This window comes from Cyanistes caeruleus, chromosome 3 (genome assembly GCF_971803275.1).
Source record: "Cyanistes caeruleus chromosome 3, bCyaCae1.hap1.1, whole genome shotgun sequence".
NCBI lineage: Eukaryota > Metazoa > Chordata > Aves > Passeriformes > Paridae > Cyanistes > Cyanistes caeruleus.
This window is the reverse complement of record NC_141703.1, coordinates 49,423,304-49,448,918: the sequence shown is the minus strand read 5'-3', so window position 1 is coordinate 49,448,918 and position 25,615 is coordinate 49,423,304. Positions and strand designations below refer to the sequence as shown.

Below are 25,615 nucleotides of genomic sequence, written 5' to 3'. Positions count from 1 at the left end.
TAGCTTCCACATGGAAAACTTCAGTCTGGAATTTATTAACAAAGCAAAGCCCCTCCTCGTACCATAAGGCTTATAAACAAGTGTGACTGTGAAATACTAATCTAACAAACAGGCCTAACAAATGTGGCTACTTAATGACAGCATTTCTAGCAAGGCAATTATTTTCAGAACAAGGAAAAATCTCAACCCCTCTCACTCCATCACCACGCAAAGTGCAGCAGCAGATCCCTTCCGCCCTACAAAGAGACGGGAGATGAATGAACTTCCCACACACATGACAGGAGCAGTCAGTACCTTCTGGTGTGAGATCCAGCTCAGAAACAGAGGCATGTCCAAGCAGAACTGTCACCAAACCTTGGTGTCATGAACATCAACACTCAGGAACAGATTCCTGGGATAAGTGAGTGCAGAAAGGATTCCCCTCTCACAAAGGGCTGGCAGTGCTGTCACGGCATTTCCTCAGGCTTGTTCCGCGATATCTCAGCAGAGCCAGAGGTCCGTGCAGCAGCCGTTATTCTTCAAAAGTCAAGTATTTCCTGACTTGGGGCTGGAGGCATCCGCACTGCCTCGGATTTGAATAACGCGTCCCACTCATCATCTAGCTACGTACACTTAAAAGCAAACAAAAGAGAAACGGGATACTGTTCAGAAATCCACACCCTGAGCTCTGCCAATTACTGGGAGTTCAACATCTATCAAAAGAAAGCAACACAATGTGAGAAAAAAATAGGAGCAATTGGAATGACTCTCCTTTTAGTTAGTGTTAACTTGCATATCCACAAGATAGGAGAACCCAGCCACAGCAGTGAAACTGAACAGAGACAAAATAAGCTGCATATCGTATCCTGCTATGTACCAGGCATTTGATAAGGAGGCAAAGTTCTTATCTTAAAAAAAAACACAAGCAAATGCCAGCCAAAGTGCAGATATCCGTAACTATTCTCAACTAGAAAGAAGGGTGGGAGAGGGAAAAAATTGTTTTCCTTTAACTGCTAGAAATGTTTTTACTGCCATACAAGTTAGTCCAACGCTGATAATTCAGACCTGTTGTACTTCTGAAACTGCTGCATTCTACTGCTTTCCACTCCGGTGACAGTGTTCCACTTAACAGCTTTCACCATTAAAAATTCATCCTTCCAATAAAGAGATAAAAGAACAGCTCTGTGTGATTCAACTTATGCAGTCACACAAGCAATTTGCTGACTTTGTTTAGGCTAGAGGTATTTAGAAACCAGAACAGAAGAATCTCTCCATCAGCTGACTTACTGCTGAAGGAATACTATCTTCTTTTCTACAGAAATAAAGAGGATTTGCAGCCAAGAGAAATGCTATCACAAAGAGAAAGGAGTAACAGCCAAATTACTAAGCATTTCTATAACCCATCTGCACTTACTGTACAGTCTAAAAATAACAGTTTAGAAAACTCCAAGTCAGGTTCTCAGCAGGCAGTAATAAGCATCTGCCATCAGCTCCAATTCATTCTGCTGCATGTGTGGGCCAACACAACACAATCCCAGTAGCAGAAAGCTGGAACACAGGGGTTGGCAAAGAAAGTTTCAGTGAAAGCAGTTTTTGGAGCTTCAAGCTAACTGCCATCCCTGGCAGCTAGTGCTTTCACATTTCTTGTCTAGAGGCTCATAAATTTTGCCAAAGCTTAAAGCATCAGAAAACACATTAAAGGATTGCACAGAGGAACATTAAAGGATTGCAAAGAATAAAGTTTTGCTTTCAGGAGACAGTCTTCCTCCTATTTGCCTGGCCTATATTTTTCCCAGGTGACTGGTCAAGACCCAGCTAGGTTTGCTTCTAAAGAACTGCTAGAGAGCAGTGCATGTACCTTACTGACATTCATGTCACATACTCGGGAGATCACATACTCCTGCCGAAGGCAAAGCTGAAATCAACTACTACACCACCCTAAAGAGAGATCTTTTTTTAGATAAGTAGGCTAAAAGAAAATAAAATTCATCTTTCAAAATAATTCTTATCCAAGACCAACCCAGGAATACTTACACTGTTGAGCTTTGATACAGCCAACAAGCAGAAAAAAGTACCAGGGTAGCACAGCACACATTTAGCAAACCATCACAGTATCTAATTTGCAGCTGGAAACTTGTGGATCACCTAACTAATACATTCTGTGTGCTGCACACACACACACACACACACGAGATGCTTCTATGCCAAATAACCAAATTTAAGTAAGCTTTATAAAAGGTGGATCAAGTTACTTAACAGGAAAGAATATCTCAGAGTAACAAGACGTTTTAGAAGCCTGAGTAGACAATAGGTGCCTTTCTCTATACCTCTGTGCAAGCACTCTGCCAGAGGTGCATCAAAGAACATCAGTGATGGCAGTGACAGCACAGGAGGGGCAGTGCTTAAGCAAGGAAGGTTCTTGCACTCAGTACTTTGCTCCTATGTTTAGGTTTAGGCCAGTCAGGCTTGATGTTTTTCCACCTTTCAGATGCAGCTCACATTCACTCAGCTTGAGTACTCTGCAATACAGAGGTCTCATGATAATCCTTATGCTCTTGAATATGTAGATTAGTAAAACAATGAATCTACCAGTTTTATACTTTCAGCAAGTTTCTTTCCAAGTTTAGGACACAGATCCCAGTGAAAGAAAAGTACAGCTTGCTTAGAACAGCAGTTCTTAAACTTCTTTAACTCAAGTTCTTACAAACTACAAAAGCACAAATTCAGATATTAGCTAGGATTTTTCTCCTGAAAACTGTGTTTTAGCTTAACTTGGCAGTTCTAGTAAGGGGTTCATTAAAGATGTTGTTTTTAAAACTCCATCATGTTTAACACATACCCTATTTTTAAAAGGGCTTGCCTGAGAAGATAAGGCTGTCACGTGGGCAATCCCAAACAATTAATGCATTCTCTGCATACATTTCCTTTTGGGGGGGTGGAGGGGAAAGTTGGAGAGCTCATTGAAGCATTTTGCCCATTTATGGTCACTATCTCCTTCTCCAATAGAGATCAAAAGATCATGAACTTCATTTCAGCAGATTTAAAGCGGCAATACTGAGATAAATGCTCTATACACCATGTTTAAGAAGGTGGCAATGTTTCAATCCTGTAGTTTCAGATAGAAGTTCTCAAGATTTTAAATTTAAAATATTAACTAACATGTTGATTCACTATGAAATGAACACATTTTGGTCTGTTTTTCCCTAGTCAAGCGATCAAGATTTCAGGACTCCTACACAGCAGATCATGAAGACTCCTAAAGTGAGTATCATCTCAGATTTGGTTAAAACCTACCATGATACCCTACCCATGGATGACAACACTTTTATAACTCGTTTGTTACAACAACCACGCTCTTCTACTATCACTGAAGAAGAAGATGGTAAGTGGTTTAATTCAGTGCTGACTCTGGAAGATGGGAAAAGTTAGATTCTATTCAGTCTAGCAGACATGGGTATACTTAGTTCAAAAAAGTCAGGCACTGCAATAACTTCTACCTCCCTTAATGAGGCTAGAAATTCCTCAATGACTTGAAACCAAGGAGTTAGTTCTTTTCCTATTTGATGTTTTCCCACAAACTCTCAACTGCAGTGGGAGGTTTCAGACTACAATTTTTCATTAAAAAAGGCTCTGCTTACAGAAAGGTGGACACCGAAAGCAATGTCAAGCAGCAGATGATACTGGCAGAGACAAAAATTGTTGCTACTCTTTGGGTTCAAAGGTTCAAGGCTCCTTTTGTCACAAGAACATTCACTAAAAAACTGTGAAAGACAAATGCACATGATTCATCAGACAACGTGAACAGAGTGTAAAGAAAATAGATTGCAACCTAGTAGTATTTCAATAGCTTTGCCACACCTGCCAAGTAATGTCCAATAGTTTTCTAGTACTTTGGAAATACACACCTGTACACGTCCCAGCTTGTCTGCTAATCTCACAGTTCACAAGAGGAACTGCATTGTCTTGTGACAGCATCAAATGCCTGAGAAACCAGTACTACAATTAACTCTTCCCAGATAACAACCAGCAAAGAACCCAAGAATAAACACAGCAAGGAAGGATTTCAAAGCCCTACTGATCCACATGCTGAATTACTGACTGCTTTGAAATGAGGTGCTGGGAGCTTCCACCTAACCAGACTTCCTTCAGCACTGAAGTCTTGAACCACCACTTTGCCTAGGAGTCAAGGGAATAATGCATACTGCACCCGAGGGCAAAGTTAGCACAGCACAAAACACTAAATACTGATCTCCCTGGGAGTCACACTAGCCTAATCTTGTCAATCACTAACTGTTTAAAATACTAAGATTTCATCAGCTGGTTATGGTAGCTGTAAAGAGAATTAAATCATTAGATAGTTACAGTATTCAAATGTAAATCCATACAGACAGAGTTGGATGGGCAAGTATTTCAAATTTAATAGCTGAAAGTAATTAAATGCATGGTCCTTTTACGTTTTGACATAGAGAAATTCTAAAAGAGTTGCAGATTTACTGTTTCTACTACCACTAATAAAACAAACAAAAAACCAAAACCAAACAAAAACACAAGACATAGGGGCAACAGAGAAGAAAATACTTTCCCGGAAAGCTTTGATATAAAGGAGTCAATAAAGTAAACAGTAAGGACCTTCCAGAGAAACAGCTTTATAAGGCAAGACTCTTGCACCAATACATGAAGAGTATCACACAAGGGTGTGATAGAGACCATGAGACTATTTACATATATTTCCAAAAAGTCTGTGAGAGCATTTTGTTTTGGTTATGGATATGGTTTCTACAAAAATGAAGGGGAAAAGGGAGCATAGAGGCACTTAATCACTGTTTAAGTAAGAAAGCACAACAGGTATATAGTGTCAAGATATGAGGGAAGGAGTTGTTTTTGAGCTCATCAGGGAGGTCCTACTCATTTTTTTAGGCAACGTTTTCATACATATCAGGTAAAGTAACTTTTGCACTGCTTCACTAATTTTCACTGGTAGATGCTACTTATTTCAGTAGCATTTTCTGAATTTATTGTGCCTGGTACATGGTAGGTATTTCAGCACCCCACTGCCTGACAGCATAAACAGTAGGATTTTTAGAATTGGCTTGACACCACATAGGTAAGAACAGCTAGGTTGCATTAAGTAACTGCAGCTAACCTTTTGGTAACAATATTAACAGGAAGAGTAGCATTGGCTTTATGAAGTCCAAGCAACACAGTGACAAATTAACCCAGAATTTCTGGAATTTCAGTTCATTATTAATGCAGAGTAAAGCCCACACTGCTTCACCTTCCCTAGCAGCATCTTCATTTTCGTAGTTCTACTGGGTTGGCATGGCAGGGCTCTGGTAGCAAAGGGGACTGCAGAGGTGACTTCTAGGAGAAGCTCCTAGAGTTTCCCCAGTGTCCAACAAAGTCAGTGCCAGCCAGCTCCAGGACAAACCCACCACCCACCACAGTGGTGATGGTGGTAGCCCCTCCAGGATATTTCATTTGAGAAGAGGAAAAAACCTGTGCAATGGCAACTAGGAGAGGAAAATGAGAACACACGAGGGGAACAGTCCTGTAGACACCAAGGCCAGTGAAGACGAGAGGAGAAGGTGCTCCTGGTGCTACAGCTGAGATTCCCCTGCAGCCTGTGGTGCAGATCACTGCGAGGCAGCTGTGCCTCTGCAGACCATGGAGATCCATTCTGGAGCAGAGATCCACCTGCTGCCCCTGGAGGATGCTACACTGGAGCAGTGGAAGATCAAAGGAACCTGACTCCACGGGAAGCCGGTGCTGGAGCAGGCTCCTGGCAGGGACCTGGACCCATAGAGAGAGGAGCCAACAGTGGAGACAGCTTGCTGGCAGGACTCCAGCAGGACACCCATGCTAGAACAGCCTGTTCCTGAAGGACTACACCCTGTGGGAGGGGCCCACGCTGGAGCAGTCTGTTCCTGAAGAACTGCACCCGTGGGAAAGACCCAGATTGGAGAACTTGGTGGAGGGCCATCTCCTGTGGGAGGGACCCCACACTGGAGCAGAAGAGTGGGAGGAGTCCTGCTCCTGAGGAGGAAGAAGTGGCAGAGACCATGTGTGATGAATCCCCATTCCCTGTCCCCCTGAGCTGCTGAGGGAGAAGGTAGAGAAAATAAGGAATAAAGTTCAAGAAGGGAAGGGTGGTGGGAAGGTGTTTTCAAGATTTGGTTTTCTTTCGCATTACCCTACTCCGATTAGACTGGTAATAAATTAAACTCAAGCTAAGTCTGCTTTACCCGTGACAGTAATTGGTGAGAGATCTCTCCCCGTCCTTATCTCGGCCCACAAGCCTTTTGTTATTTTTTCTCACCACTGTCCAGCTGAGGATGAATGAGAGGGAGGCTTTGGTGGGTGTCTGGTATCCAGCCAGGGCAGCACCATACACTTTTAGCACATCTTAGATGAATACCTGAATAAAGTATGTTCCCTCCTTGTAATGGAGAAGGGCAGCATATTCCTAATGTCTAGGGCTTGGTAAAAGTATACTCAGATGTAACATGGCAAATCCCATCATGTGGCTCCTGTCTGGCCTGGAAATAGAAACTCTTATTTCTGGTCTGATGAGTGAGGGATGAGAAAGGAAGAGAGATTTTTGTCACGGACAGAGCAGTGTTCTGATGACATTTAAATAAGTTATTTGAAAGGATAATATAAATCCCATTCATTTCAGCTTACTACAGGAGTTTCTTTATAGTTTCACCTAAGGTATTACTTGTCATGCTCAGCTGCCATCAAAGCAAGATTCATTTTCAAATAATTTGAAGTTTCAGAAATAAGTATGTGAGACATTCTCTCACAGAAGTCAGCAGTCTTCTCTGGACTGAGGAAATGAAAACTGAGTTTACCCACAGCTTTGTCCTGCTACAGCTTATTTTTTACTTTCAATAGCTCAGATTATGAAAGATTTTTCTCTGCAACTGGAAGTCAATTTGCCGATGAGAGTTAGCAGTGAACACACAAACTACGAAGAGAAATCAGAAAAAAGGTCCCCTAAGCAGTAAACTTCATTCCTTCTGCTCATCAACTCTCTCTCCCCTGGGGGAGCTTACTTGATCTGGGAATTATCTATGTTAGCAATCTATTCTTGGTCTTGTCTGAATGTCCTGTTCTCGCTGAAGTCAAGGCTGAAACTTGTTTTGCAAAGCCAGAAAAGAAACGTTGTATCATAAAAGTTAAGCATATTTCTTAACTACCTCTTCTGTGATTCCCAGCACCCAAATGTAGAAGACAACATATGTCTTTCTCTGGTGGGACTTGCAAATATGACTTCCAGTTTCACCCATGACACCCACAAGGGCTTCCAAAACAATTCTATACATTTCTGTATGGTAGATACTGGTAAACTTCAAGGAGAAACAACAAAAATCTCAATTTCAAGGGTAATCTCAAATGTGACAGAAATATACAAGACTAGTTAGATTTAGTTATGCTCTAGGGAATTATTAAACTATCTGACATAGTTGCAATTGCTCTGGTTTCTGTTTGTTCAAGAGCTCTCAGGGAGCTGAGGCCAGCATAGGACACAAACTGGATAATTTCTGTGTTTTTGCTCTTATAAAAACTTAACATCTTGCACAAATCAGGTAACTTCAAAACAGAGTTACGTTTGTTACAATGAAGCATCTTTAACAGATTCATACCTCATCAAGAGAATTTTATCAGAACCTATAAGGGTTCAGTAATTAATATGGATTTCAGCTAGAAGTAAAACCTGAAAAATACATAATCCATTCGAGAAGCCACTATGGAACTCGTAGACCAAGATGTAGTTCAAAGGGATTTACACAAACAGAAATAAAACTGAATATATTAACATCTCCATTGGTATTTTTTCATAAATAAAAGTCAAGTCCACCAGCATATAATTTTTTTATTTAGGTTTTGTTTATTTTTTGAAGTGGGGGAAACCTTTATGAGAAGGTTATGAACCAGTGGAGAAAACAATGACAAAATCATAAATGAAAGTAATAGGAAAAATGTAAGAACAGGCATGTTTGCTCCCAAATCCAGTACTGGTTATGAACACAGTTTCAAAGTTCCAATTGAGATCAGCTTTCTGCAGCATTACAACCTGCTCAGCTGAGGTTGCTCTCTGTGTGATCAAAGCTACATCCCATAAAGAGATTTTAACATCCAATTTTCCCTTATGGGATCACTGGGAATAACTACCTCAGACTTGGATGTCCAATTTAATATCACACTAAAAGCACTGCACCTCCTCTACCCAAGCAGAGGAAGTATGGAAGGAGGCATTTTATGCCATTTATGCTTAGCAATATCCTTGTTTGATCTGTTGGACTCCTTCAAAGATGCATCCCATATAAACACCAGTCTTGGAATGAAACAATTTGGAATTGCTACCAGCACGTAACACTTAAAAAACTGTGTTACCTTCAGTTAGTAGCAGATTCATAATCATTGTTAGACCAATTTATTTAGATGATGCCAGCTCTGAGGCTGACCGTAGCAGACAGAGGTTCTAGGAGAGCACAAAGTAGAGTCACTGCAAGGGATTTGTAAGCCCCAATAGCATATGGTAAAAAACAGCTACTGAACAGCAAATTTAAAACTTGTGCCCTCTTGTCATATTAAAAACACAAGAGGAAAGCAATCCATGAAATAAGAGCTAATCAAAGGAAAAGGAAGGGAAAAAAAAAAAAAAAAAAGACTGCTACACACAAACTCAGTTAACTACAGGGACACAGAGCAAAGCCTTGTTACAAGTTACTAGATTGACAGGTCTGAAATTTTTATGTACAACCCAGGATTAACAGACTTTTGAGTTAAAAAAAATAAAACTATCCAAAGCGTCACAAGTTGTCACTTCTGGAAATCAGTCACTGGTTTAAGTGGATAAATTGGTGAGTAGGAGGATGATTTTGAGGCAGCACTTCAAAGAAGAGGATTGGTAACAACAGATGCATGTCATGTAGTAACATCCTGGTATTATACCACGTTCCTAAGTGGCATGAAGGTGAAATACAGAGTTTAAGACAGCAAGAGTTTCAACAAATCTATGATTTCTCCTGATAGCTGCATAGAAATTGAACTGCAGACATCATTGTATTTCTATTAAGCTTGGTTGGATGCTCACGCCCACAGAAAGTAAGAGTGCACTTTCAAACATTCATTTACAAAAAACAACCCATTTCGCCATCCCAGCTTTACTTCAGCACTTCCACAGGCTTTATGAGCAGACTTTCCTTGAACACAAAGAACTGAGGCTGCAACTCTACCCAGCAGTTTATGCTGCTCATAAACTGACTAAACCGAAGCTTCAGAGCTTTTAAGTTCCCAGACAATTAAAAAAGATTTAATAGACTGAGTAGGGGAGGGGGAGCTGCTTTTTACAACACAAGAAGTCACTTCATCATATTAAGAACAAAGCTGCATTTATATAATTTCACTGCTTATCTGAACACCACCCTGCACTATCTAACAAAACACACACTGCACGTCCTGATAAAACACCCTGTGCTGAGGTAGCTGTACCTACCAGGATGTGAACATGTGTCCTGAGCCCTATTACAAGCAGCACGGGAACAAATGATTTCAGGCTTTATGTACTCAGCTTGGATTTAATCAGCAGTTGCACAGTGAAGCCCCTGCACACCTGCAAGCCTGAAAGAACACTGGCTGTCATTGCTTTATTTTTATTCTAACTTGAGACCTTGTCATCTTTACCTTCTATCATCATCAGCTACATTAGGTTGAGAGTCTTAGCCAAGAGCTTTCCATTTAGACTGCCAGAAAACGGACTGCAAGACATTTTTTTTCCTTTCAACGAGGTCCTGAGGTCATCAAGGAAGGGGCCAAGCAACACCCACATCCAAAGGTGAAGTTAATTAACCTTGCAATGATGCACAGACTGCTTGGCTCTTGGAACAGAAGCATGGCCAAGAGGCTGCAGTGTTCACCTTCATATTGTTTTGCCATATTCTTAGGCTCTGTGAGGACCCTCTGAAAGTGCTTTAAATTTTAAAAGCAGAAGCTACTAAATTATTCTTTTACTTTAGAGGGGAAAAAAGAAGAAAGTAATTTGTTTACTACAGTATTCATTATATTAACAAATGCAATTTCATTTCTTTAGTAGATCTCTCAAGTTTACCACTAAAAGGATAATGTGACAATATTTCATTTTCTACAGTATAACTTCTTGGAGAGAAAAAAAAAACTTGCTTTTCTAAGACACACTCAAGAATTAGATGAAAAATTGAGAGCCCTGGCAGTAAATTCTCCCCTGCACCAGCCCTATTTCTCCATTATTGTAAAAGTGCAGGCTTTAATCTCTTTTCTTCCACAGCTATGCCCAGAAGAGTCCAGATAGACTGATCAACCATTTCTAGTCAGCAGGGCTCTGTGAAAGGACAGGTCTTCCTCTCAAACCAACCTGCAAGATCAGTTTTAAAAGCCTATAAAGTTCAAGGTCTGAGGTATGTGGTAAGTTTTCTACTGAAGTAATTGCAAAGGCTATGCAGTAGAAAAAGAAAAGAAAAAGAAAAAAAAAAGAAAATTTTTGTATGAAAATTAGTATCACTTTTGTAACAGATTTTTCCGCATCAGAATGTTTAAACAAGAGCAGCCTATCTACAAAAAAAAAAAAAAAAAAAAAAAAAAAAAAGGAAGAGTTTTAGAGTTTTTATTATATCTTGTAGCCAATAATAACTAAAATCTGCACAGGGAGGAGGAGGAGGGGAGAGTCTCTTTTTCCAAAACTTGAACCATACAATGAAGTCCATCTTTCCCATGAAGAAGATGACAGCAGACAAAGCTTTCCCTCCATGTCACCTGTGTCATTTGTACATCCAATAGTGAGACTTCCCAAAGCAGCCAGCAAACAACACAACAGCTCACACAGCCAGCAGTGTCCACTTAGTACCTCTGTTAAGTGTTTCTGAAGTCACCCCTGCTAGCATCACTTTTCTACACATGCAAGGAATCTGATGGAAGATTGGAAGATGCCAGCCCCTCAAATTTCAGCAACAGGAAACAGCCACCATCATTTTTTATTTTTTTTTTAATACAGCACTGAGTCTTTATGCACCAAGAAATCTTAAAAAACACAGCAACAATGCAAGCTGAAGGTGAACTTGGACAGGTAAGATGATAAGATGATAAGATATACAGGTGCTTAACAGTGAATTCTGACTGGAAACACTTCCCTGCACTGCCCAGCACTATCACAAATTTGGTGATAACTGCATTAAAAAAATAGAAAGCTCAGATTTTCTGAAGTCATGCTCAATTTATATCCAAGTTTATTTTTAGGCATCAAGCTCTATTTTTTTCATACTTCAAAAAATGAGATTTCAGATACTTCATTCCTAGTAAAACTGATTTACATTACATTACATAGCACATAAGTAGCATGAAGAGTATAATCTGATTTGTGGTGGCTCATGAATGACAGGACATTAATACATGCTACTTAAAACTTCATCTCTTAGGGAAGGAAGTTATTTGCCTATGGTTCTTCAGTCCAACTCAGTAGGGCTGGGAAGAAATTCAGTTGAAATTCTCAGAAGCTTGTTTTCAGGATTCAGAAACTGGGCAATGTGGTAGGCTGCATCTGCATATCTTAAATTTTGCTGAAAACACAGCTGGCTTAACCATTCCTACAAGTAAACAAGTGCTTGTAACAACAACCAGGACTAGAGAGATATATTTTTTCATAAACCCTTTGGTTAATATTAAATTTCAGCACAGGAAGCAGGGCTGATTTCTGCTTATAGAACATTATCATTCATCGTTTCACAGAATGAAACTATCAAAATAAAGGTACAGTGTAACAGACCATAAAAATGTGCTTTTTCATTCCTGTTTTACATGAAACTAGTTTTTGGAAACAGGACTCAGACTGGAATTCCCCATTGCCTGTCTTAATTATACTCTTATAAGAGCCTAGTCTATCACAGAAGTAAGTATAGTCATTTTCTGGGGACAGCCATGGATATAAGAATGCTGCTGGCAGTTGTATTTCAGCACCAACATCATGAGGCTTGGCAGGATAATGCTGAGGAATTGCATCCTCAAGCACAGACAGAGCAAACACATACTTAATGGCTTTCTTCTGCTGCACCCAATGTGCAGCACTTAAACTTCATTCCTTGCTTCAGATATTTGAACCTGTCAGGGAAGAGCAGTTTCCCAGTACCCAGACAGCAAAAGGAAAGAGTGTTTGGAATGAAACACTGACTATTTAGAAAATGTGAGTGAAAGACCTTACTGGGATCTCCACAGCTAACCTGGAGGTGCCCAGTCTGCCCTAGTAAGGGATCACCGTGTGCTATGTGCTAGCAGGCTTCTCACAATGAAAGGGTTGCATGTCCAGCCATGAGACTGGAAGAAATAATCCCAGGTGTCTTCTGAAACATCAAGGACTATCTACAGGAACCTTGTACACCTCCTTTCCTGGCTAAAAAAAAGGCTTCTGAAATTACATAATCAGCTCCTTCTTGTCTTCTCCATTCTTGCAAGCACCTAAGGCTCATGTCTTCCACCGAGTTTGACTGCTGTGTGTACCTTTAGAGTAACCTTTGCAGGGGAAGGCCAAGTGGGGTGCAGAGAAGAGAAAGTGACCAAGTGGCAGTGGAAAGCACAGACCACACAAAGCAGAGCTGAGCACAAAGCTTGTACTGAGCACATCTGTTCTGCTGGGCTGGCCAAAGCACACACAGTGTGTGCACAGTAAACATCAGCTGCAGCTGGCACAGCACACAGTTTCTTGCCCAGCAACTACCCGAGGACAGAGAATTAGCTGGAAAAAAAGACTGTGTAAAACAAAGAGCTTCATAAACTGCTTTGTATTAAAGGAATTCTCATTGTGCATTTTATTTGTGTGTTTTTACATTCCCTCTTATTTCTGGCTCCACCTCACTGGACAATTTCATGGTCATTTTCCAGGAAATGCTGAAGGCCTAGCTGAATCTTCTGAGGTATCTAGCATATTATAATACATCTTTCTTATCTCTTTTAAACAGAAGGAAATGGATCACAACAAGAAAGTCTGTAACTCATGGAGTGGCAGGAGTGTTTGTTCTGTGTCAATCTGGATTTTTCCGATCTGTGAATGAGAAGCTGCATTATAGTTTTACATGAACACTAGCACAGTGTTATTTCAGGCATGGTGAAGATCACAAACTGAATCCCTCCTTCCTACTCCCTCTTAGCCATACACACATACATTGCAGCATTTCATCAGTTTCAGTCACAGCTCTCTAGAGCAGTAAGCTAAATATTGCACATTAAGACTACGTTATTCATTATCTCCAATGCTACAGCAATTTTGTGTGTTTAAGCTCAACCTATTTACATTTTGTAGCATGTCAATGAACACCACCCACTATTTAAGAACACTGAAAACATTGAACAACATTTCCCTAGTTTAGATACTACCTCTGAAGCGAAACTGCTGACTTAACAGCTGAACTTTACAAGAGCATCAAGATGGAGCTGTATCCCCAGCAGGACAGCAGAGAGCCTAACACACATCCAATCTGCTTGTACAGGGCACATCCAGAGCTTCTGGATGTTAAGACTTCAGGTTTTCCAAATGCATAAGAGCTATCCCCTCAGCTCCTTCCATAAAGTATTTTTCAAGGGCGTTATACAACCAAGCTGGAATATCTGTTATGTGCTTTCAAGGACTGAAATGATTAAGTGTTTGAACTCAAGGAGTGTTATACAACCTTCAGGCACAGAAACAAATCTTCAGCCTTGGAAGAGACAGCAAGGATTCTGCCATCCTGTAAGATAATGCCACAGCTACCTAAGCTACAATCAAATTCAATAGTAAAAAAATTACTAAAGTCAGATTTTTTGCATACTTGTTTTTAACAGAAAAATGAACTCTCAACAGCACATAAAATTCTAGTGTAGAACTACTGTGTTTGATTAGTCAGGAATCTTCAAATCCTAGGTAGCTATGTAATATTTAACTATTTAGTCTGAGACTTATGCTGATTGTCTTTTCTAAACTGAGCTAAAGCAATTCATGCATACAGTATTTCTGTTGCAGTCAATCAAAACACAACTTTCTCATGCTTTAGGCAAAACTAGATTAATAATTTAGTGGGTAGTTAATAAAAGATGGAAAGGAGTTTTACTACTCCATATGAATGAGGTACAATAGCCATCTATGGGAATGTAAACCTGTAGCTGAATCCCATCCTGCCCTGTCTCACCCCCAAACAGCTTTCAGTTTTCCCCCCTGAAATGAGTTGTACTGAAGAATCTGAATTCTCACAGCAGAAACAAAATTAGACAGCAGAGTGCCCTGCATGCGGCTGATGTCTGGTCAGGCGGCCCAGACTCCGCAGACCGAATTTGCTAGACCACCACCAACTATAACGTGCCAGGTGTAGGTGCCTAAGAAAACACTCAAAAGCATGGAATTAGCAACAGAGTGAGAATCCACTTACAAGCAGCTCTGGTTGTTATCATCCCTTCATATACAAACCCCAAGGTTACTGTCTAAGCATCCCAAACTGGCAAGAGTTACTTCTGAAGACAAATAAAGACAGCCTCCCACTTTCCAGCTGTCCTGGTTCCACTCAGGAAAGGGTTATGTTTTGCAGTAGCTGGGAGGGGCCATGGCCAGCACACAGAGGTTACTCTATATCACCTTGTGCCATTGCTGGGGCGAGGTAAAGAGAGTCTCCTCCCGGGAGGAGTTCCATCTGCTTGAGAAAACATGGTAGACAGAGCCATCCACTATTATCTACTATTGGATGCCATTTTTTCCTATATGCATTGTTTCTTCTACCCTCTGTCATTAGTAATGTTGCTGTTCTGGTTTGCTTTCTTATCTTGTTGCTGTTTCCAATAAACTGCTCTTACCTCAACCTGTTGTCTTTGCCTTTTGTGCCTCCAATTCTCCTCTCCAGACACTTGCATGGGGGAGAGGGAGGAGGCAGAGTAAGCTCCAGTGTGGGAGCACTAAACTGGAGAATACCATTCCTAAACCATGACACCAGTTTATTCAAATATCTAACACTAAAGAAAAAATAATCCAGTCTGGCTTCCACCAAAGTAATTGGAAATATTTGTTTTTAATGAGTTTACTGAATCTGATCTGGTATTTCAAATTATACTGAGCAGATTAAAACCTTTGATTTACTTACCATTTTCTTCCTAGTTATTTCCTACTACCTTTCTCTCTCTGCCTTGTGAAAATCAAAAATTAATGCTTACTCTTAAGAAATTTATTCTTCCTAAAGCAAATTCTTCATAAATTCCTCAGCAATACCATTTAAAAAATGGATTGAGGCAACAGGAGTATTTCCTAATATCCAACTACAACTAATTATGACAACTTATGTACTTCAATTTTGCCTTTTTCTAGAATTAAGCTTTCTTTTCCAGGGAAGAGAATAATTGCATTAAAGGAAAAACGAACAAACAAAAAAGGTATGAAAATTCATCACAACTTCTTCCTATCTCCCTAAAGAACTCTTTCCAAAGGGTTCTTTAACCCTCAAGCCTAACTAAATAATCAATTGCCATTTGAGCTGATTAACTAGGAGTATTACTTGTTATCATCCAAAGCATCAACAGCCAGGAAGGCAGGCCATTTCCTATGACATTCAGGATTATCTGAGAGATGCATTTCAAAGGCTTCCACTTTTAGTCTCAGGTAATAACTACCCTCTAATAGGAAGATGGTCACACATCCAGACTCCAGTCAAAGTAACAACTTTCTGCCCTACCACCTCCACCACACCCTCATGTGGCCATTAAGAGCTTGTTCCTCTCTTAATCCATAAACCTGAAAAGAGGCATTGATTTCACAGGAACAGGCTGCCTCCTTCCAGCTCTGGATCCTTTTCTGGGCAGAGTTTATGGTTAGCAGGATAAATCCTAAGGAGGATTACGCTGATTTGTGTCTAGCAAGCCTGGGATCCTCAGGGAGTCCCATCACAAAGCTCCAGTGAGTTGCTACAGGATCAGCTCATGTGCATTTACTGAACAATTTATCACACACACTTTGACAGCTCTGGCAGCTGCAGAAAGCCCTTCCAGCCCTTCCCTTATAGCAGGGATTCTCTAGCTTCCAAAAAAATCCTTGCTCAAGTTTTAGACATTAATCAACGTTTTCTTAATGACCTTTGCTCACAGAAATCAACTACACATTTTAAAATCAGTCTGAGATACAGACTCCCTTCTGTATGGAAAGTGGTCCTGCTATGTTCAAATGGTTAACTTTGGGCAGCAATATTGATTAAGAAGAAAGAAATTTAAGGAGTCTGCCCAAGGTTCTTTATGACAGACCCTAATTTTTGGACTGGATTACCAAAACTGTGTCTTGAATTGATAGTTTTCTAAGAAAGTGTATGACCTTTCAGAAAACAGTAGAGTCTACTATAGAAGTAATTAGCAAGTTGGAAAAAAAATCAAATCTGTCTAGAAAGTTGTAAAAAGAAATCCTCCTTTACCATTCTACCATCCTGTGATTTTTGTAGAAAGACAACTTTACAATTTGGTTCATAGCAGTGATGAAGTTATGCACACAAAGAAAACATTTTTGCACCCCAAGGTCAACTTCTCTGCTTGAGGAAGACCTACAAAGAAACTTAATTTTTTGGGTTGTTGTGGGGTTTTATTATTTTAGACAAAACAAAGTGTACCAGATCTGAAAAGCTCAAATGCTGAGAGGCAGAGTCCTGTGAAAGATAAATCCTTGCCAATTGCGTGTAACCTCTCTTCCAGCTGATTCTGTTTGAACTACTAGAGCAGGAAAAGCTGATTTTTCACCTAAATTTGCAGGAAAAAAATAAGGAAAAAAAAAAACCCTAACAAATCTGTATCAAGGTTCAAAACATACAAAGGCCTTACAGCTACCATACAGGAGAGATCATCTTTGGCAATTGGACTTCTGACAACTGGAGAATTGCTTGTGGGTGAAATGATGCAAACAAGGTCAGAGAGCTAGCTAAGATGACTACACAGTAAACTGTAGCAAAAAATAACCTGCTTGCTGGAAGTTGCATGGCATTGTGAGGGCAGCCTGAGCAGCTTCCAATGCCATCATCTGGGAAACAAGGTATTGCTAAAAACCAAGTTACATCGTATCAGTTAATTCCTGACTTGTAAGGGCCATTATCAAAGTATTTCATCAAGTGTAACACCACCTGTACTAACTTAGATCCTCCCTGCTGCTTTTTTTTCTCCTGCCCCCAGCTGTGATCTAAAGGATATTATCCAAGAAATTACTATAGCTATAGACACAGTTGCAAGAGAGAAACAGTTGCATAAGAGTAAAGAATTTAAGCTTTAAATATGAAGAATGCTGCTGAGTTAACTCTTGTAGAGATGTAGATGCTTCACACGACAGCTCGTCAATAATTGTGGCAGGAGTCAAAAGACATTGATAGGAAGCCTGAAAAAATGAGCAAGGGATTTTGGTCATGGTGACAGAGGGTAGAAGAGCAGCAGCCAGTATTTTCCCAGTGCTTTGGGGAAAGCAGCACAAGCAGTAGTGAGATCTCTTCTTTAGTGAGAGCCCAATCCAATGCTAAGTGGGCAGAGGTTGCTCTTTACAGCTCCTATTTAAAAGGACGAATAGAACAAACTAGGAATATACCTTGTCAACCATACATCCTACAGCAGAAAATGCCTTTACTTTGATCACAACTGCCAATTATCACATCATTAAATATTCCAAAAGATGTCACGATCTTTTTCCCAAACTGAAGCTCTAATGGAAGAACAGCATTGCTGCTTCTGACACACAGGCAGACACTACATGACAACACATATCTCCTGATCTAGGCTTTTTTCCTGAAAATAGTGTGGAGTCAAGGGAGCTATCTCGCAGCATTATAAAATACTATTGCTACATCAGTGATTCAATCTGGCAGTCTCTCCAAAACCATCAACATAAACAGAAGAGGCCTTGTGCATCAAGTAGACATGCAGATAAAGGTACAGAACACACTGGTCCCCACTACAACAAACTGGATGAATGCACCCAGAACAAAAATTGTTTTCAGATGGTCTGAGACAGGACAAGTTTATTTTTGTAGGTGTAATATTTACTCTCAGGCATAAGACTCAGGCTAGCAAGTTACCCAGACCCTGGTATCTGGAACCATAAAGGCAGAGCAATATGTCACAAGCTAGTGGATATTTTTTTAATCCTTTGAAACCTGAAATAAATGCTTAAAACACTCAAGTGCTCACATTAGAAAACTAACTCATGTATTGGGTGATAAGTTCTACTATGGATCAATTCCTAATAAAGAAATCCCTCTCTAACCCAAATTCCAGTCCCTTTGAATCCAACCATAGAGTCAAAACCACAGAGACTCAAAATTTTAATGGGAGACTTAGAAAAGCCAAGTGTCTCAATGACCAGCCAGAAGTCCAAGCATATGTGTAAAAAACACAGTTATCAGGCGAGTGCCACCTTTGCAGCTAACGAGTGACCACATCACCCCACCAAGCAGAGCTCCACAACACGCTCTCTGCACAGCATCTCCCACGCTGGCTGTGCTGACACCTGCCTGAGGTGGGAGGGAAGTGCTGTACGCCGGCTGTGCTACTACTCCAAGTAAATCACAGAGCTACTGCAGAGCTGTCAGCACTTGAGCTCTTTTCCTGCACCTTTGCTGCAAAGCAAACAGGTCTTAACAAGAGCTGGAACACTTCTCATGCTCTGACCTGCACCTCTAACAGTCCCAGAGCTGAAGACTTTCCACACCAGTGCCACAGCCTAATGAAGGAGAGCTTGGGTTTAATGGAAACGTACTCGAAGGCACACTGAGCCAATTTAAGAGATATGAAAGTCTCATCCTCCCCTGCTTCATAAAGCATCAAGGTAACAATGTACCTAAGCACCAAAGAGTTCAAATTATCTTCCCAAATAGAAATAGATTTCTTTAACTGGGAGCTGGGGAGACATCATATTTTGCCTTCCTCAGAAATATCTTTGTTTCTCAAATGATCTTCATCCTCTGAAGTCAGAGGACCTTCACTTGAAGTTTAATTAAAACCATTTGTCTTACGAAGTGATGTTTCTCTCTCTAAGCATGGTTTGTGGTAAAAACATGAAGAGAGGGAGAGGGAAGAGAATCCAGACTTTTAGTTACTCTTACTGGGAAGAAACTGAAGGGAAATAATCTGTATCTTCTTTTCCCTTGAAACGTGCATACTCTAAAGCACAGGCTAGCATCACTGAACGTTATAAAAGCTTGATCTGACTACACAGTACAAATGCATCACCCATCAAATGTACACTGACAGTCGTTCAGTAAGGAAATTCAAATCCATACTGTCATAATCTGCCAGTCATACACTCCCTACAAGCTACCCTCTTTGGGACAGCGAGCAGAAAAAAACACATCCTTTAAGAATTACATTTTTGCACGTGCAGTGTTAGTACCACAAAGAGAAAACGATGGTGCACTTCAGTCTGAATCCACCGCTAGCATTCACCAACAAGAGTCCCCTTCCAGGTCCAGAGTGTTGCCAACATTCTGGAGTTTTGTTACACAACTGCAAGAACTACTTCAGCTCCCACTGTGCAATTTTCCCCGGTAGCAATTGTTAAAGACTGTTTTTCCCGCTGTGTTATGGAACAATGGGAATGATTAATGTACCCAAGAGCAATACTTGAGTCGGCGATTATTGATATCAAGTGTTGGTGTTTGGCATGAGATGAACTAAGTTCTGTTACATTAGAGGCAACTCTCCTCTGCCAAAACCCTAACCTCATTTTTCCAGAGGGGGAAAAAAACCCTCCACATAAGTAAAAACATTTTTAGGAAGGTTACCCACTTAAAAAGACATAGCTAGTCCCATTATTTACTTAGTATTGGCAGTAAAATACATAAAACTAAACTCTAACACATTTGATCTGACATTTAGAAAAATTCAGAAGCATTAAGATTTTTAGCTTTACCCATAACTTGTCTCTTCTAGTACAGGGCAGTAACAACAGTCACTACTGTGTTTCAGTCTACTTTCTTTTTAATCAAGGTTGCTTGTTTGTTTATTCAGCCCTTATGAGCTAGGTGAAAGTACAGTTTTGCTTAGGTACACTTTGGTCACCATCAGCCCTCCCCTAGGAATTATTGTTCATGACCACAAAATTTGCTTATCTTAATATTTCAGTATATTCTCCTATTTGTACCGAACATCCTTTTAATCAAAAGGTACAGATACCGCTGGGTTCTTTGAAGCACTTCAAAGCTTCCCTTTTTGAAAGCAGCTACAGAAGCACACACGCAGCCACAGCTCACCCCTGTGCAGCAGCTCAGGGAGCCTCTTTCATCCAGCATGAGAAATGTCTTCTGAAGCCAGGCCCTGCACATTCAGCTCAGGACATGGATAGAAAGGTGGGAAAGAGTGGGGGAAGCAGGAAGCAACTAATATTTTTCTACATAAGTGATATATGCACTTGCTATGCAAGTGTTTATTGCATTGATGATAAATGTGAGTGCTTGAGTAGTGAAATACTAAACACAGGCAGCTTCTAAAATGTGGATACAAGCACAGAATGTCTTCCAACTAAGGTCTTATGATTTTTGATAAATGAAACAACTTAACTGGGGGCTAAAACCCTTCAATTTTTACCATTTTGTAAAATGTAAGCATTACAGTAGCTAAGTTAGATCTAAATCATTTGTTTGTACATGACTGCACACAATTTCACTGGGTTTTAGTGCTCAAGTTTAAAAATGGAGAACATGTGGATGCTTGGCACCCATTCCATAAGCACATTGTTAAGGAACGCCAAAACCTACAAAAGAATGGACATAAAACTTTTTCTAAAAAAATAATCTCCTGCCTTAATGGAGATATGATCCTCAGAAGTCAATGGAAAAACACAGTGGATTAATAATAGGGTTACATGAAGGGAATAAGACTTGGGGGTTTTTAAAAATGTTGTATAACAAACCTCCAAGATCACAGGAAAGACACAGAAGAATGCAAAGACACACTGATGCAGATTATTTTTTCTCCCTAGACTATTTCAACTCTTCCTACAACAACAATTCTTCTGTCCCTCTCATCTTCTTTAGCAGTGTTCTAATCTGTCTAACAGAAGCATTTTATCATGATTTCCACCACTGGACCTCTTAAACACAAAGTTTATGAATGGAATATTTCTATTTACATTCCTTTAAACAGAAACTGCTGGAAGAGTGAAAAGAGTTCATCATACAGCTGGGTCAATGAAACAATGACCTTAGGTTAACATACACACTCTTTAGGAAGCTGACGGCTGCAGTTGTGTGTACCAGATTATGGATAGCAGAAGTATGTGTCCAGGAAGTTTGTGTTTGTGCAAATGTTATGTGCACTCTTAACCACCAAAGCAGCATGAAACACCTTTGTTGTTGAGTGCAAACAAGTGGAGGAAAAAAACAGCAGGGACAAGATACACAATTTCTAATTGTAACAAAGCAAAGGAGAAAAAATTCCCTATATATGTTTTAAGAAATAATGCATGTGTTATCTGATTCTTCCCTTCTCCTTGCCATTACTAGTCCTTTTTCTTAATCTATGTCTGTAGCTCATAACTAAGTGAAGTTCACATTATTGTTTGCAAACCAGATTCTTTAGCTACATCTTGGTTTCAATATCTGACCCTGTTATTCCTGCAGAATATATGAGCCTTACTTACCTACCTGCTTTAATAATATCATAGTATCAAGACAGCACAGCAGAAAATACCTTACAAACATTCTAAGTACCACTTAGATGCTACAGCTACTAGAGAACAATTTCATTCTAAAGACCTGAAGATCTTAAATCAGTATTTTGCATTTGCTGTAATTTCATAATCAGTGATGCACACACTCCTTCTTGCAAGCTATGAGAAACATACATCAGAAAACCCAGGATATAAGCATCTGGCAGAACCACAGCACATGGCTATATTTGCTACTGTTGGACAATGACCTTTTTTCAAGTCAGATAGCAGTATTAAAGGAAAGAAAGAAAAAAAAAAGCTTTACTCCATACTCACACAGCAACCATAAGAGAGCAAGAGAACATCAGCACTGTCAGCAACCAAATCCCATAATCACCCAAACATAGGCTGGGACTCTATAGTTTGACATTTCTTTTTAGTCTGGCATGGAAGTGATTTCATTAGTGATATTAAACTGCAATGTGAAATTTCACAAATCCTGGCAGAAAAGGTTACTGTGTTTTTTTTTTAATTATGACGCCTCTAACCTGCAGGCAATTTGACAACCTATTGTGGAAACATTATGGAAATACTTCTGGTTCTGCAATTTGGAGTCTAGGTTTTTCTCATTAATTAAATACAAAGGCAGTGAAATACAACTGTCATATAAGTATTCAATCATTCATTAAGGGAAGCACTGGCAAACTAAGTTTTTAATACAAATAATAATCCAAGGAATTTACACCACTTTTTTTTTCATATTCCTGCATAACACTGTAAATAACTTACAATCTTATAAATGCACAGACTAATTTTTCTTTAGGAATAGCTAACTCATTTACTTAAAAATGCATTCTGCTAAAGATAAACAATAATTCATAAACATTCTATTTTGCACCAATAAAAAGAACAATTTTTTAATGACCTACTTCATGTGTAAATGGAAAGGAAATGAGCTGTGAAAATGGATGTCAAACTGCCACATTCATCAGAATGAAGAAGATGATCCAAAACCCAGTTGTTCTCTGCAGGAGCTCCCTCTTCCTAGAGAAACTGCCTCTTCATCAGTCAAGACTACTTCATTTACAAAGGTAAGACACAGTTCCTGTTAGATGTGACCAGCTTCCCAACAACTAACTCTCCCTACACACCCAGAAGCTTTTCTGGGATCAGCTCGGTCATTTGCTTCTCATAGTACCAGTCTGAGTGGCTACAGTTGCCTCTAAGCTCCTCTTGAGAAATGCAGCAGTCAGTCAAAAAAGGTCTCCTAACACCTGCTTTCCTATAAAAAAAAAACAGATCCTCAGCAGTTTATCAAGTCATTCAGCTGCTTTCTGTTGTTCACTGTGGATAAGTTGCTGGCCAAGTATCTTCACTGGTGCTCTTAAGGCCCTCAAAATAAAATCCCTTGAAAACACTGATTGATGCCTTTCAATCTGCCACTTGCTTTCAATTTCAGTCCAGAGTCTCATCCCTGCTCACCCACACTCTGCATACAAACTCACTCCCAAGTACCCTGGTGGCTTTCACCATCTCACCGCTTTGGCTTGCTCAAACATTAAGGATGAAGCCTAGCAGCACTTGCTTGCAGGGCAATACAGAAAAACAGTGAGGCTGCATCAGATCTGCCCTTTTCCCCTCTTATACCTCTAAAATTTACATGCAAGTGCCACTTTCCACCCTCAGTATCTGCCTACCACTCTTCATGTAAGGAAAAGTTTTTTCACCCAGCAGGTTGGGCACCAGAACAGGTTCCCCATGGATGTGGTCACAGCACCAAACCTCACAGAGTTCAAGAAGCACTGGAAAAATGCTCTCAGGCACATGTGTGTGATTGTGTTCAGGGCTGGAAGTGGAAGTGAAGATCCTTTTGGGTCCCTTCCAGCTCAGGAGGTGATCCCAAGATTCAGCCAACTCCCAGGACATGATACAATCAGTTCAACACCGTGCTGCTGTGTCACTCCTGTGACTGCCAGCTCCAAACTCATGTTTTTAGCTCCCTGAACCATGCAAGTTGCCTACCTATCCTTGGAGGCCCTGTGACCACAAGAGACCCAGATAAAACTCCAAGCAGATGCTGGCCAGTGTGGACAGAGCCAGTACCTTCTGGAAGGAGCTAGCTGGGCAAGTTCAAACACAAGTCTCCCATCTGTTTGGTGCTGGAGTCAAGAACCACTTCCCAGAGCAGATACCTTTGTCAGGATATATGTCAAATGAAATAGGAAGCTCTTCAAGGACAAGATTATGTCTTTATTTATACTTGCACAACTCCCTCTGCAATGCAGCGCTGACTCGTAACTGCTCAGCTGTGCAAGGGAGACTGCAACTGATAATACTTTCAGCTCCATGCTAATTAGATTAATTCTGCCACTCAAATACTGTATTTAAAACACTTTAAACATCCAGCAAGGCACAAGCTGTCCACTGACATCATTATCCTCCAAGAATGTAGTGATGCCTTTTTATGCTTCTTGGTATCAGTATCTTTAACATTTACTGTTTAAGCAGTCTCTTCTCCAAGAATGACCCCATCATAACACACTGAATCTAATGGGAGTAGGCTCATAACACATCTAACACCTGCTCCATCTGAACATCAAAATGGTGTTTTGGTAAACAGATGCACCTTGAATGACTGATGGAGATGTCATTTCAAAATGGCAGTGTTTTGTGAAATACATGGAATCATAGGATTTTCACTGTTATCCCTCTCAAGATGAAATCCCAGCTACAATGTGATGGTAGCAGGTGAAGCATTTTTGGATAGAAGAAGGTAATAGCCTGAAGCATAACATTGTACATTAAAGCCTCTGTCTGTAATACAGAAAATTTTTTTTACCCAGCTTCAGCTTTCTTCTCCCACAACTGAAAGATCATCATAATTAGACTCCACTTGAGCTCCCCAAATGTTTGGGGAATAGGACCCATTGCCCAAAGCTTCCTTTTCTTTATCTACCTCATTTTCATAGATCTCTTATGAAACTGATCATTTCATAGATCAGTTCCACAGCACTGATGTCTCAGCTCTACCAGACACAGAAACACTACATACACTTGAGATCTCTGTATTTAAGCCACTTGTAAATATATAAATAGGCTATGATTTTTTCCATTCTCCCCTTGTTTATTCCCCATCTCCATTCAAGCTTTTATCCACTATAAAGTCCACCCCAAAATAATGGATGTCCCAACAATGCAGCTATTATAATCAGAGCTTCCTATTGAAGGCTAAACCATTTTAGAATTTCTCTCAAAAAGAACTATTCCAGATTACATATTAAGTACAACCCCCATGGCAACCTGTTCTGAAGAGCCAATCCTATCATCATCATCCTAAATAATTTTACTCTCGAGGCATCATTGCGGGACTCTCATAACAGCATATGTAGAAAAAGGCAAGTAGATGAAAACAAGGAATAGTAAAACTGACTAGAGTACAGAATTTGCGTGGGAAAACAGGAGCTCCAGTGCAGCAGATACAAATTATCTCCATGTGTTTTAGGACAGGTGCTTTTTTGTGGCTTAAAAAAAATAGCAGAGACAGTTTACTTTCTGGTACTCCAATGACAACTTCCCTTTTATAATCCAACCGCTTTTTAGCTCCATTGGTAGTTCTGGTAACTCAGCTTAATATTAGAAACATCAAGCACTGTTTTGTTGTTTTGGGGGGGAAGTTGTATTTTTTCTGCTGACAAATAAAATGCCACTGTAAACTTTTGCCTTCAATCGTGCTATTTCCTCTTACAGCTGCAAATTTTGTCTGGAGTTTCATCAGGATAACTGAGGGTAGAGCCTACAAGATGAATGCAGCTAACCTTGCTGGGAAGCAGAACAGGTCCACAGGACACCTGCTCTGAGCTAACATTTCAGCTAGGAACATGTAAACATCTCTGGTTAATGACAAAACATGCAAGGGCTTTGACTGTGCATGAGGAACATAGCAACTGATTAAGGTGTTGATCTTGTCAGTCATTGGCTCCCAAGGAAAACACC

At 40.1% G+C, this 25,615-nt stretch overlaps 1 protein-coding gene across 4 annotated transcripts in view; it reads right to left on the bottom strand.

Annotated features, from left to right (window-relative positions):
• Window positions 1-25,615, bottom strand: part of TBC1D4 (TBC1 domain family member 4) — a 95,252-nt gene that overhangs the window by 47,163 nt on the left and 22,474 nt on the right. Inside the window, exon 1 of one of the 4 annotated variants that reach the window (XM_023928159.2) lies at window positions 295-823. The exons of 2 other annotated variants lie outside the window; for them this stretch is intronic. In XM_023928159.2, coding sequence (XP_023783927.2) covers window positions 295-330 — 36 coding nt within the window. In that variant the 5' untranslated portion in view covers window positions 331-823. Of the gene's footprint in view, window positions 1-294; window positions 824-25,615 lie in introns of those variants that run through there. One more of the 4 variants, XM_023927990.2, reaches the window with a different exon arrangement.